General features: G+C 35.1%; 1 protein-coding gene across 1 annotated transcript in view; it reads left to right on the forward strand.

Annotated features, from left to right (window-relative positions):
- Window positions 1–14,683, forward strand: part of TBC1D19 (TBC1 domain family member 19) — a 50,583-nt gene that overhangs the window by 6,780 nt on the left and 29,120 nt on the right. The window contains exons 2-7 of the mRNA XM_063336667.1: window positions 4,030–4,102; window positions 4,893–4,938; window positions 6,686–6,761; window positions 11,525–11,599; window positions 12,522–12,585; window positions 13,489–13,535. Coding sequence (XP_063192737.1) covers window positions 4,030–4,102; window positions 4,893–4,938; window positions 6,686–6,761; window positions 11,525–11,599; window positions 12,522–12,585; window positions 13,489–13,535 — 381 coding nt within the window. The remainder of the gene's footprint in view (window positions 1–4,029; window positions 4,103–4,892; window positions 4,939–6,685; window positions 6,762–11,524; window positions 11,600–12,521; window positions 12,586–13,488; window positions 13,536–14,683) is intronic.

The raw sequence follows: 14,683 nt of genomic DNA on the forward strand, positions 1-14,683 counted from the left end.
AATTTACTATGCCCACCAGCTTTTCCCACCTAGTGCGGTGCTATCCTTTTGCTTACTCTCAGCCAGATCAGTGTCGAGCGTTTGGATTTTCTTCCATCCTGGCATCCAAGTACTGAAAGTGTAATACATTTGGAGTATCGCTTAGGATGGTGACTGTCCAGATCTCAGCAGGATACCTCACCAAATTCAAAGGCAAAAAAGATGTGCACAGAACGTAAATACAAAGGATTGCTAGTGGTACCTTAGCTGCCTTTCAGAAGGTTTGGCAAAATTTTGAAAGTCCCAAAACTATCCTTTCTCTTCTGTACAGCTGAAGGACAAGAGGTTGGGTGCCAACAAATGCTGTAATAGTAGCTTGTTTTATGAAGGAATGTCTAACAGCTGGTTGCTTCTTGATTTGCAAGAAGCTGACCAAGACTGTAGATGAACATGGACACCTGAACTCTGGTGCCTTATCCATAAGAATATGCACAATGACAGTTATACTGGAAGAGAAGATGTTAGGCATTAACTTTTATTAGAAATCATTTGTTATTGCTTGCTGAATTATGCTGCGTTCATCCCTGTCTCCTTTCAGGACTCTGTGTTGGCCTGACTGAGCCTCTGAATAGTGTGGCTTCTTCCCTGCTCCCGCTGTTGCTCTTTGCCTTCACGGCTTGTTCCCTTATGTTGCTCACTCTCCTTTACCCTGCTTGTGATAGCCTCCTGATAGTACCAGATTTCTTTTTAAAAAAGGAAGATACTTGTTCATCAAGATGTGTGTATTGAAATTGGAGAGTCTGTAGTTCTATCTGAGTATATGCTACATTTTGATCATGCAGGAAATTAATTCAGTTCATCAGTACAAATTTCATCAAGGTGTGTTTTTTCCCAATAAACCTAAGCCAGGCATTTTTATCAGTGTAAATCATAGTAATGTTTTTTATATAAATAAATTTTTGTCAACACGTTTTTCATTCTATCAAAAAAACATAGTGGATAAAAACGCAAACGGTACTTAGGTAGTACCTTGTATCAAGCAGATCACAACAAACAAACCCTACCAAAATGCTTAAATGTTTTTTGCAACATAGTGCAACAGAGAAATAAGGGATTTCCTTTATCTACCAAAGCAAGTATTTTCTTCTTTGGTTGTATTATACAGAGCTAGGGTGTGTTTTTCTGTGTTAGAACTGGCTGCAGCGGCTGGCCGCACCGTCTGCCAGATTCTTCCCTTTCAGGTTTCTAATTTCTGATTTGAAAACTGATCAGCAGTCTGGTATGCAATGAGTCCTTAACAGTCATGGTTTCTGTAGCTCTGTGTAGCGCTGTAGGAATCTATCGATCCCAATCCAGAAGTAAACAAAAGGAAGAGTGGAAATGGGAGGAGGCTTTGGCAATCGCATCCTGAAATGACAAGAGTGGGGACAGAAGTACCCCCATAATCTAGGGAGGGAATTTTCATGTTTCTTTTATGAAAATTTGTCTCAGTAGGGCATTTTGTACTCAAGAGAAGGAAAAAGACACAGGAAACAGGCTAAACCGAAAAGTTTTGATAAAGATTAGCATAGGAATATTAGCTGCAGCAGGGCTAGGAAGAGTGAAATAGACCTTGGCTGAATAAATGGGCATGAAGAGGTGAAGGTGGAGGTCGATGCACCAACATAATCCTTGGAGAAAGTTTTCCCCAAAGTGCTGGCCTGCTTCCTTTTTGACTGCCATCCTGCCACATACAAAAGAGTCACTGTTTTCTTTTTTGTTCTGCAGCTGGGGAACAGAGTCTGTTGGGAACAGCAGTTTACAAGAAAGTCCTCTGTTGTATCTTTTGGGCTGACAGGGAAAATGGGAAGCCATCTGCGTGGACTGAACTCCTTTATCCCCTCTAATGCAATATGCTGTATCAATTTCCAGAGTTTCCAGGAAACCACAAAAAAAAAAGGGGTTGTCAGTCTAAGTCATGCCTCCACTAATGACAGGAGCTCCCAAATTTTACAGATATATGAACAGCAGAGAATTAAAATACTGTTCTCCTGTTTGCATTTTTGTCAGTTCTTGCACTGTTTACAGTGTCAAAACAATGAACCCACTTTTTAGTAAGATTCGGTTTTCTTGGTTCATTGTCTCTCAATGAATTGTGTTTGTGAGGGGTTTTTCTTCTAAAAAGGGTTATTGAAGTGTGTGTACCAAGCCCCACAGGTAAACACTCCATGGACCTTGAGATTAAAATTCGCCATAGTTAACCCAGAGGATGAAGTTGAACATTTACAGAAGTGTGTGCAAAAACGTCTAAGGAACAGTAAGGCAGAATTTGTCCAGTTTGCCCTGTGTTACTTGATTTAAAATTCATACAGGAGAGGTACAAATCCACTGCCTTGCAGCAGAAAAAAATTAAACTCAGCGTGACATATGTCAGTCCAAAAAGGACATAGGGCTTTCCATCAAAGTAGATTCAGAAGGAATCCTTCATAAAATACTTCTTGAAGCTGTTGCTTGAAAGGGTGTTTTGTGAGCTGCCCAATATCTCTCTGTTTCCCTGCCTTTAGTGATGATCCTTTGCCAGCTTTTGCCATTGTGCTGAACGGAGTATGTGTTTGTCATTTGACATGAGAGTTAGGCAACTCACCACACCTTATGATTTGTGCTTACGATCACCTTTCTTTCTCGAAAAGCGTGCTTACTTACAGTCTCTTTGCTATTGCAGTCGAGAAACCAAATATAAAAGCCTTCCTTACATGTAATGGCAAGGGGACTTAAAATAAGAGCAGAAATGTTGATGCTGTCAGTCTCTGCGTTATTGGTCCTTCCTCCTTTCTGCATTGTGGATTCATCTAGACTAACTTTTCCAGCAAGCTGCGCAGCACAGAAAATACCATTTTCTGTATATAAACTGTAAGGCAAACGATAGGATTGTGGAGTTTGCTAGTTGTGTGTGATGGACCTAAAACATGCCATGTTGTCAACAGCGCTGTTAGGGCTGTCAAACAGCGCAAGCTGGTGAAAGTTTATTTTTAATAGCAGCATAACTTACTGCAATAGAATCAGCAGCTGATACCCCTACAGCATATTGCTGAGTAGCTTTTGGTAAGAGCTGTCTCACATTTCTAGGTAGGTGATGTGGACATATGCTTCTAACATATGCCTTGAGCTGTTGTGGCAGTGGAGTAAGTTGCACAGATCTCCCAGTGTTATTTTGAAATTAGCAGCCACGGTTGCTATTCTTTTCTAAACCTCTAGCTTTATTGTCTGGTGTTAATCAGCTATCACAACACTCCATATTTAGGAAAATATGTATTAGAAGCTATTCACAGAAACATCTGAGTTTCTGATTGTTGTCCTTTTGGACCTTTGTGGTCTATTTGTTTTTTCCTCTTGGTCTAGCTATAGAAGGAGAAGGAGATGCTATAGCAGCTGCTTCTGCTGTTGCTGAAAAATCTGCAGCAATATCTGTGTGGTAGCATCATGGTACAGATATAAAGCTGGTTGGTGCCTAATTGTCTGCATTGAGTGGATTTCATTACAAAAGGCTGTATATACCTGGTAGTCACAGCTGCAGTGGGGAATATTTGGTCCACAGTTTTTTATTTCAAGTTTGAAGACGCCATTTCTTATCTGAAAGAGGTGAACTGCGGGAGGTAAAGTGAGGAGTTATGGAGTGTTTTCAGTTTGATTCTTTCATGTAGAACACAGTCAGTGGCTTCTAGTTAATTACTTGTGGAGCTTATGACCAGTCCTTTAATGTGTAGAGTCTAGAATTTGTGCTGAGTATGTGCAGCACTTGCTCAGAATATTAAGCATATATGTCAGTGATACTCCCTCTCCCTTCTCTCTTCTTTCCCACATAAAGCTTTTAGTACTGATGTAAAAGCAAAGACATCGAGTGAGGAAAAAGTTTACAATTACCACTGTCAAGTTAGTAGGAAGCAGTTTGCTTTTTGTGTAACCTTAAACATGTATGTTTCTTATTTCATAACTTAAAATACACAATATATCTTCTCTTTAGTGCTTGCTTGATGCTTATTTATTTATTGATTTATTTATTTTTCATATTAGGTTAGCCTACACAAACCAGAAATTAAACTGGAATCACTAAAAGAAGATATTAAGGATTTTCTGAAGACATCAGGTTTGTAATACTTCATTGATGCAGTTGTGAATACTATAGATCTACACAAGAATGTAAGTGACACACAGGATGAAAATAGTAGTTTGTGCAGTTTGGTATCTTGTCACTGACAGTACCCACAAGCAGATATTCAGTGATTATTAAACAAGAAGGAATATTAAAAGGGAAGAAGTTCTTGGATTCCAGCAACATTTTGAAAAACATACTATGCTAAGAATATATATAGCATAAGAATATACTACAAAGTGATTTTATCATTATATAAGATACTGGTAATTTTTTTGAAAGTTCTGAATAATACAGGAGTTCAGTCACTTCTGAAAATGGAAGTTAACATTCATGGAGGTACTCTTGAAAATTTTACCCTTAGTTAAATTTCCAATTTCCATTGGAAGTTTTAACCTATGTAACTCTGTCATGTGAAGATTTGATGATAAGTGATATAAGATTTATAACCACCAGGAACACTATGTCTATTCTATGATTAATATTTATGGCTGTTTTAATAATATGATGGCTTTGAAAAAAATAGCATACAATTATTTAATCACAACTCTATTGTAATTATTTAAATAGTAGGTGGAAATAAAGGGTATTCACTTTTTATACAGACCTCAACTTGGAGTTTTTCCTTTCTTAATTAGGTTAAGGGTTCTTCATATCTTCCTGGCCGGTAGACATGAATTGAGATAGGACAGAAAACTCCAGTGATTCTAAAGCAGCTTCTGATTCATGCTCCGTTAGTATTAATTCCTAAAGTTGTCTTCTGGATATTTTTTTATTTTAACAGGTTGGGAAAAGAAGCTTCAGAATGCTGTTTATAGTGAACTCAACGTGTGAGTTTATTTAGTATTTTTATTTAGCAAGTTCTACTCACATGATTTATTTTTGATTCCTTTGTATATATAGGTGTATGATGTGTTACTATCGTCTCCGAGATCTGTCGTACCAAGGGTGCCTGCTTCATTTCTGTTTTTAAAGTGCCATTATTTCTTTTTCATCCTTGTGAAAATAATAGACTCAAGTACATTTTAAGGTTTGGGTGAAACAAATATCACCAAATTCAGTAGTTACTTTAATAATTTCTTTGTTGTTTTACTTCCAAAGCTACCAACAGTCATAATATAATTCTTATGTAGTTCAGGTAGTTATTGTAAGTTAAATTTAATACAATTCAGCATAATATTTGTGTCATCATTGCACATATTTGTTGTATTAATTTTTAAGAAAATGTTTAAACTAAGGTATTCGATCTCTAGACTTACCAGATCAGTGCTCATCATGCTTGGAATATGGTCATAAACACACTGAAATTTGTGAGATTCACTTTTTATTATTGTTCAGCGCACTTTGGATTAGACTTCTGGGAAGCATAAGCTGCCTTTACATTCTGGTGAAGTGGAAAGGTGAATTTAATAACAGATATAGCCCTAAGTGCAACTACCTAATAAGAACTGTGTATGCAAATCTATTCGTGCTAATTTAAATAAGTTTATTTGAGTTACCAGTTCTGAGCAGTGTGTCTTAGTAGTATGAGGGACTCAATTCGGCAAAAAACTTGTAAATGTATCTGTTAATAAGGATTCGTCTTAATCATGTCTTTCAAGGGAAAAATATTTACCTGTCTTTTGGACTAAAGCTTATGCTTTCTTTGTATTCGCTGAAATAAGCTGCAAACAATAATGAAATTAGCCCTGGAAAACTGAAATTAACGAAGAATACCATGATTTCATGAGCATTGTGGAAAAGCCAAGAAACAGCATTGCTGAGATCTGTTAGTATTGATTCCATTTTACACATAGGCACAGTGTTGTCCAGAACAAATTAGCAGCAAGTACAAAATGACCTTACTAGTTAAAAATGGGAAGAAATTTCGGGAGGGTTTCCCAAAATCATATGATTGTAACTGATTGAATACATTTAAACAAATGAAAATTCAGGATAACTATAAGAGAAGCTTTGTCTAAATTTTGTTTCCTGAAAGATGTTTGAGACAGTTAAAATTAAGCTGGATAAAATGTTTGGCAATAACTCATTGGAAATAATCTGTGCTACTGGAAAATAAATTAGTGTTTTGGTTTGGTTTGTATTTTTTTAATTTTTGTTCCAGCTTTTATATTTTGTCTGTTTATGAATGGATATTCAACTTTGCTTAGGTCAACACCACAAAATTTTAATTGACTTTGACATGTATGTACTCGCTATTGATTTTTAAAAGGAAATCCTCCAAAAAATATATTGTGTTTTGCAAAAATATAATATCCTGGATAGTAAAAGTTCTGAGGATTCATAAAGATGACTTGATATGAAGAGGTTGCACTTCTAAAATACCTGATTTGTTCATAGAATTATTTGGTTTTTATTTTACAAATTTGTGAAGTTATGAGGAAGTATTATTTTTAATATAAGAACTCATGTTGAAGAAATACTTCTAAAAATAATGTTTATTTTTAGTTTTGATAAACATACACAGTGGTTTTACTAGTGCTCTGGTGAAAGAAGTTATGTTTAGGTTTACAAATATAGGATTCAGTAAGCAAAATAAACATCTGAACATTTAAAATATATTATACTTCCTTTAAGGTTTCCTTCGCCCTGTCATCCTGCAGCACCGGCTGAGCACATGAAAGAACCGTTAGCTTATATGAGGAAAGCCCAGGTTGGTTGTTAGCAATTTTACTGTTCATATCAGATCTTTGATTAGACTCTTTGAGATTTACTCTGTATAATGTTGTTGTACAATTTCTAGGTTTTATACCTTAGGAAAAACATAAATTTGTACTTGCATCGAAGTTAATAATAATGTTGTATATGTGACATTTCACATACATACAAAAAATGCTCAAGTAATTCTCCAACCATGAAAGAAGTAGGATATAGTGGCAGGTAAGTGAATATTATAGAATAGAGACAATATGAAAGATGTCAAGGAGGAGAATTTGATTTTGTTGTGAAGAAGAAAAAATGTAGCTGTAGGTCATTTCACTTAGGGTTTCAGAAATACTTTTTTGAAGCGACACGGGCAGGCAGTTTTGCAGTGAAAGACAACAGGCTGCAGAGATAGTGAGTTCTTTAGAAAGAAGAGATATATTTAGTACTTAGAAATGTGAAAGGAAGATGAAAAGTATAGATCTAAGGAGCTTAAGGCATATTGAAGGAGAATAAGAGAAACTGGACTATAGAAGATTAAATGAGGGTGTTTGGTGTCAGGAGAAAAATTATTTTTGCTTCGTTGTTTTTTTCACCAATATATGCCATTTGAAATAAATAAAAAAAAAATCCACATAAAAATGTTAAAAAAATGCTTCAAGAATATTATCTAACCAAAATATTTGAGGTAAGGATAAAATTGTATTTAACTCAGCCGTGCCTAGAAATACATTGCAGTATTTTTTTACAAGGCATTCAACAAATTGTGTTGCTTTATCAATCATATTGGTGCTTATTCCAGGAAGTCTTATGCTGCTGTCCTGGGTTTTGGTCTTTAATATTTGGGAGCAAAGATTGTATTTAACAATTTTTCTTCTGTGGTGTGAAAAGTAATGCCACAATTTACTGCCTGAAAATAATCAATCAGTTTACTAATGTGGAAACCACAGAGGTGTATCTGTGTGTATGTTTGTCTAAACCACTTTTATTGGTTATTAGTTTATAAAAGTGTATATAATACTTACGGTAACCAATATTTTTAGCTCTATGTGAAAAGAACTGTTTTTCTAATAGGAATGAGTAGGAGAAGTCCTGTCTTTACTAGTTTCAAAATTTCATAGCCCTATTTCAAAGGGGTTTATGCATCCATATCCTCTGGGGTGGGTTAACCCTGGTAGGCGGCTCAGCTGCTTGCTGACTCCCCTGCAGCAGAATGGGGGAGAGAATTGCAAGCGCAAAAGTGAGAAGACTTGCCATAAAGACAGTTTAATAGGTAAAGCAAAAGCTATGCATGTCAGCAAAGCAAAATAGGAATTAATTCTCTACTTCCCATTGGCAGGCAGCTCTTCAGCCATCTCCAGCAAAGCAGGGCTCCATCACACATGACAATGACTTGGGCAGACAAACACTGTAACTCTGAACATCCCCCGTTCCTCCTTCTTTCTCCTAGCTTTTTTATTCAGAACATGATGTCATATGGTCTGGAATGGTCATATGGTCTTTGCTCAGCTGGGGTCAGCTGTCCTAGCTCTGTCCCCTTCCAACTTCTTGTGTACCCCTAGCCTGCTTGCTGGTGGGGCAGCATAAGAAACAGAAAAGACCTTGATGCTATGTACACACTTTTCGGCAGTAGCTAAAACACTGGTGTGTTATCAGCGCCGCTTTTGTCACAAATCCAAAACACAGCACCATACCAGCTTCTGTGAAGAAAATTAACTCTATACCAGGCAAAGCCAGTAGATCCTCTTTCAAATCCTTTCTTGAAATACAACCCTTCAGTAAAGACATATGAATCCTTTTCATAGAGAAATATTGATAAATAGTGATAGTTGGGAAATAGTAATAAATACACAATTAGGGGAATCACCATGGTATTTTCTAAAACCACTGAGGTACGTGTGAGCGTTTGATTTTCAAGATGCACACATATTTATCACTGTTAGTAGTAGGTCCGTAAGAAAACAATCATGATCAGATCAGTAGAATCACAACTAGGTTTTATTTTGTTACCCTGTTTGCATAAAGAGCAATAAACAATGTAAAAAGCTTACAAAGTCAGTCTTTCCATGATTTTGGTTATTTGTTTAAAATATTTGGAAATAGCTAAAATGCAAATATACAGGTTGCTTATACCTTTTGGGGGTGAGCTAAAAGTGGAAATTTACCAATTTACTTCCATTAGGTATTGAAAGTCTAATTGAATGTTTTGAAGGTAGAAGACTGATTTTGTTTTATTTGTAGGTAGATTTTTTTTCCACCTTATTTGTCTTTTAGCATCACAAAGGTTAGAAATATTTTGAAACTACCAAAAAAATTTGTCTTAGTAGAAAAATGTTTTCCATATACATTATATTTGATTTGTATTATGCACAGACACTGTTTAAGATGCTGTTTCCATTGTTATGAGCTCGTTGACATTTTCTTTATCCTTTCCTATCTTAATTAATTTTGCTCTACTTCAGAATTCTGGAAAGAAGGGTAGCAGTGTCTGAAGACCACCTTACTTTGTTATCAGTTATTGGAATGACTTTGAATCAGTAATTAAAACTAATTAGTATTTTTCTAGAGTAGATATTAAAATGTTCATAATTAATCCTTTTTCTCCTCAAATTGGTTCTGTCTTCTCATTCTTACGTAGTAGACTGAAGTTTTTGTATGGTATTCTCTTTACTACCTCAAAAGAAAAACAGCTTTCTAGGAAAGGATAGAGCATTAATGGCAATGAGTAGTAATGCTGTATATCATTCATGTAGTCCAGTGTAGAAAACATACTGCCATTAATAAGTACATATCTTTGAATATTAATGTGGCATACTGTATATTTTCTAATTGTGTCTGCCGGAGAGCTGTTCCTGTGGTTGAGTTGAGATAGATCACTGGGCACAGCTGCTTTAATTTAAACCATTGTTTAGGTCTTTCCTAGACGGTGAAATATTAGGTCTTTTTTGGTTTTTTTATTTCCTAATTCCTAAATCTCTTTGAGAAAACAGACTCGAGTACTTGAATAGTTGACAAAGTAAAATGGTGTTTTCTTTGAAAAGTATTAAAGTCAAAATAAATTTGATAACATTTTTATTATTCCTGAAATAATTTCTGTTTCTTGTTGCAGAAGTTGGAGTAGGCGATATTCAGATCTCTTTCAGATTGTGTATTGATTTGGCTTCTTGTGTCCTAAATTAAGTTATGCCTCTTATCAGAGGCCAAATGAAAAGTTCATGAGCATCAGGAGAGCAGTACCAACATAGAGTCTGTATTTCACTTCTCTTTGAAATGTACACTTTTTGATTAGAGAAAATGTTCACTTTGTTCTTTAAACTGCTACTAAAACCTCTGTATTCTGCCTTTGTTTCCACTTTCTTATCCTATATGGCTTAGTAGTCTCCGTGCTCTCTCACTTCTCATTTCTTCCAGCAACAAACCCACGCTTCTTAGCAAAATAGGGTACTGTAAATGCTCTACACCACCCCTCTGCGAGAGAATAACCAGTTTGTGGCATGGCATTGTGTAACTGCAGCATTTAGAAGGCTAAATAGTTGTGTATTATTTCAATACATAATACAGTTAAATAAAAATATTATACAGAGTATTGTAAAAAATACTGCAATTTGGAAAACATTCCTTACAGTCAAAACTCAGATCTGTTTTGTTTATGCAAGAGAAAGTGAAGGGATGAGTTGATTGTGAGAAGAAATTTCTGGTGAAAAATAGCTATTTTGTTTGATGAAAAAAGTCGTAAGAGGATCTTGTAAATGGAAGCTACTATGAAATAATTATAGACAAGTTATAATTTTTAATTTTAACAGAACATCTGCCCTTCCCTTCATTTGCTTCCTGTCTAATAAACTGCAGCCTTTTTTTGGACAGAACTTTAAGTTTGAGAAACATGTGGTTAGACAGTAACTAACTGCTGTAGAATAGAGCAAATTACAAATAATAAATAGAGCTAAATGACATTAAGAGGAGTCTTTGCATTCATTTGATCGAGGCCTGACTCGTCATCCACAGAAAACTAAATTAAATATAAAACCCACCAGTGCTGCTGTAATCACGGAAGCAAAAATCCTAAGTCAGTTGACAAGGAAGTCAATACTAGTTGGCATTAACCTCAGAGGAATTATCCACGGATTAGGCACCATATGGTAAGTTTGAAGTCTAATGCAATAGTCGGAAGAATCTGATTGCTCTTTAAGCTGTCCACTTGCTACTGAGGTATTGTCTACTCCTGGTTTTCTCTTTGATTAGAGAACTATCTCCTGAGCATTGTTTTAGGAGAACTGGTTTTTTTTTTGAGCATTACAGAATACCAAATTTCTAACTTTTTTTAACTTCTGAGAACATCTAAGATACCATTTGTGGAGAAAGACTTGCATTCCTTTCAGGTCGCAAAGTAGAGAAGGCATTCTCTGTACAGAGTTGATTGCCCTGCTTTTATAATAGTTTGAAAAATTTGTTAAGTGTTGATATATAAGAAAGCTTGAGCATTAGGCATATGTCAAAAATCAGTAATTGTGAAATACAGGTCTTTGGAGATCTGAAATGTGAACAACTCGTTTTTCTGGTTATTTATTTTCGTGTAAATGGTGAAATCTGTTTGCTGTATTGTCTTAGTTTAAACAAGCATGTAAATATTCCCTGAACGTTTTTGCGGATGATAGTCAGTGACTCTTGCTGTCCTTTCTCACATATGACTTTAAAAAGCTGCTTGTTATTACATGATAAATGCAATTGGAGGAAAAAGAAAGTCCATATAATTTAATCTTTTGTGTGTTTCAGGGAAGCTGGGAGAAGCGAATTCTAAAAAGTCTAAACAGCATGTGCACGGAACTCAGTATCCCACTAGCGCAGAAGGTAATGTAGTATTAAATTTCTGTTGACAAACTTGACATTTTTTTGGAAATTAATCCTTGTCTTGCACACTTGTAATGTAATGTTCATTTTGCACATGGTTATCAAAAGCTGCAAGGGCAGTATCCAAATAATTGTAATACAGAATAATTTTCAGGGATAGTGGCAATGTATGCATCAGCTCAGCTTGGGAGAAGATGAAGTCTACAGGTACATCTTCTTTGCTGTTGCAGTAATTAGCCTCTTGAGGGAGCAGCATGTTGGAAAGTTAATTGCTCTTAATAGAGCATTTTTGTGTGCAGACTCAGCTGTATAACTTCTAGCTGCGTAGCCTGTACACATATAGATATACTCGGTGTGCTGGAGAAAGCTCTGGTTGAACTGGTGCTTTAGGAGAGAAGAGATACTGGTACATTGCTAATTTTGTTTTGGGTTTTATTAATTTTGAGGCTTTAATTTTAAAGATCATAGAATTGGGGAATAATGTTGGAAGGTTTTGTTCTTTATCTTTCTTCTGCTATATATCTATGATAGGTAGCAGAACATCTGTGGTTCATGTTATGAGATAAAGGATGCAGCTGTATTTGCTTTTCATGACTGCCAGGGACAGGAATTTGATGACGAAGTCCAACAGCTCTACGGAGTGAGCAGTACATCTTCAGTAATATGAAACTGACTACTAATCAGCCTAAAATTCTGTAGTAAAGACACCAAACTATTTAATGGGCTCCTTTTTACCTTGAACTGGAACTTGGACTTTCTACAGTAGAATATACCTTCAGGTTAGGGATAATTTGTAAGCAAAATGAGTTTGTGTTGCTAGTGCAATCTATTTTTTAGAGTTACATTAATTTATGTATTTGAAATAGGCATGTTTTTGCTCATTCTGTTTAAAAAAGAAGAGTTACTTTCTTGTACCTTTCAGAGGCCTGTAAATGAACAGAAAGAACTGCTTAATAAATGGAATGAAATGGGAACTGATGAGCCAGGTAAGGTTAACTAAATTTATGTGCATTAAATTTTTGTACATAGAAAAATAGCATATACATCTTATTTATCAGTCAAAGATTAGTATAATCACTTCAAGGTAAACTGATTTCAATCCTTTTTCTCATTGTTAATGTGTAAATGCAATGGTAATGCATAAATAAATATTTATTTCATTGTTATTTTGTTTCAAGTTATTGTACTGACTTTGAATCGTCACTGAGAGGTCATGGTGCAATACTCTTCATTCCAATGCTTTAGAGATTTATACAGCTAGGGCATAGCTCCTCTTAGTGTAAGCTCAGGCTAATAGAAAGAAAACGTTCAGAGCTATGTATAATTAAGCTCAGACATTTTATTAACAAAACATAAAAATAACACTTGCACGGAATTGTTAGTCATATTATCCTTTGGGAGAGCAAGGCTAACAGCCTTGTTAGTTCATATCCGAATTCCTTAAAAGAAATGATTTCTAGTTTGTATCGCAGTACCACCTCTGCGATGGCAAATGCTTTTCCTAGATTGTTTATGACTAGTTCCTATTTTTTATTTGTCAGCAGTACATTTAGTTTAACAATCTATGATGTTAAAAAATCCCCTTCTTTTAGAATATCATATCTCTCCCATGTCTAAGACAAGTCTTCAATTTAAAGACTTATGTGGAATAAGTAAAAACTTCCTGGGACTACTGTTCACTTACTTGGGATTTACAAAACTAAGGCACTAACAGTCGCATAATCTTGGAGAATATGTGGTGGTTGTAGCCATGATATCTGTGATAATGATATTTTAATCTTTGCTTTATTATGTCATTGAAATTGCTAGATTGTGTTTCAGGTATGGGAAAATTGCATGGTTTTTTTATCTCTTGGTTTTAATGTAGCATCATTGACATCTTATTCCAGATCTGAGTCTCTTCCGGCCTGTTTATGCACCTAAAGATTTTCTTGAGGTAAGCATTTATGAAACAATGACTCAGCCATTGACTTGCATCCGTTACACTCTTTTGTGTGAAGTTGGAAAAATAAGTGTATTTTTCAAACAATTTCTCCTTTGTAGCAAGTGAAATTTGGTATGTTTTTAATGACTCCATGTTTTGTTTACAAAACAAAATGCTATGGTCTCTTTTTTTAACCGCAGTTTTAGATTGTACTTGTGATAAACTTCTCTTTCTTCAAAGAACAGTTTGGAGCTACCTTTTTTCTCTGAGAGCAATTCTCCAACTGATTTCATAAATCATCTTACATTTTTAACTGCAATGCATTAAGCTGATAAATTGCAATTTATGAAGCTGATAGACTGTTTGGTGGTAGATAGTAGACCTGTACGCAGTTGAAATTGTAGGTCATCTATGAAGACTGTGAAAAATCAAATATGAAACAGAACTGCGTGGAATTTGGAGGCTTTTGTCTATAATAAAATCAAACCATTAAACAAATGGTGACTGTTGAATGTTTGAAGTCAGAAATGACAGTATCACTCATCACTTTGTATGGTTCAAGCACAGAACATATTAGTAAAACAGAACCTGCTCTACCACTATGCTTAGAATAGGTATGGATGGTGAACAATAACCATTGTTGATGACAGTGAACTTAATGGTGTAGTTTGTTCAAGTAGGAGATTTTGGATTAAAATGTGATTGAAAGTTAAATTTAAAAAAAAGTGTTTGTATATCCTGTGAGTTATACAGGAAACAAATTATCTAGAACATGATGACTGTGTAGAATTATGGAGTTAAGATGGCCTCCTAATTTACAGAATAAAATTTAGAAGTCTAATACTGAATTATCAGTCATGATTAATGTATTAATATTTCGATGTGATTCAGTGCAAGCTTAGTGGAATGTCTTTTGTAGTGGTAGAGGAGATTTATAGTATTTCTGACTTAAGTATGAATTGTTTCATGCTTATGAAATGTGAATGCATTTCTGAATCCAACAATAAACTTTATATCCATTTTATTACATTTCTAAAGAACATCTCATATTCAGTTATTGATAATAATATTGGAAACTTTTAATTTATTGTTTTCTATCACTGTACTGACAGCCAAATTGTGTATTTAATCTTGAATCCGTAAACAAATCCATCTTCATT

Source organism: Chroicocephalus ridibundus, chromosome 5 (assembly GCF_963924245.1).
Source record: "Chroicocephalus ridibundus chromosome 5, bChrRid1.1, whole genome shotgun sequence".
Lineage (NCBI taxonomy): Eukaryota > Metazoa > Chordata > Aves > Charadriiformes > Laridae > Chroicocephalus > Chroicocephalus ridibundus.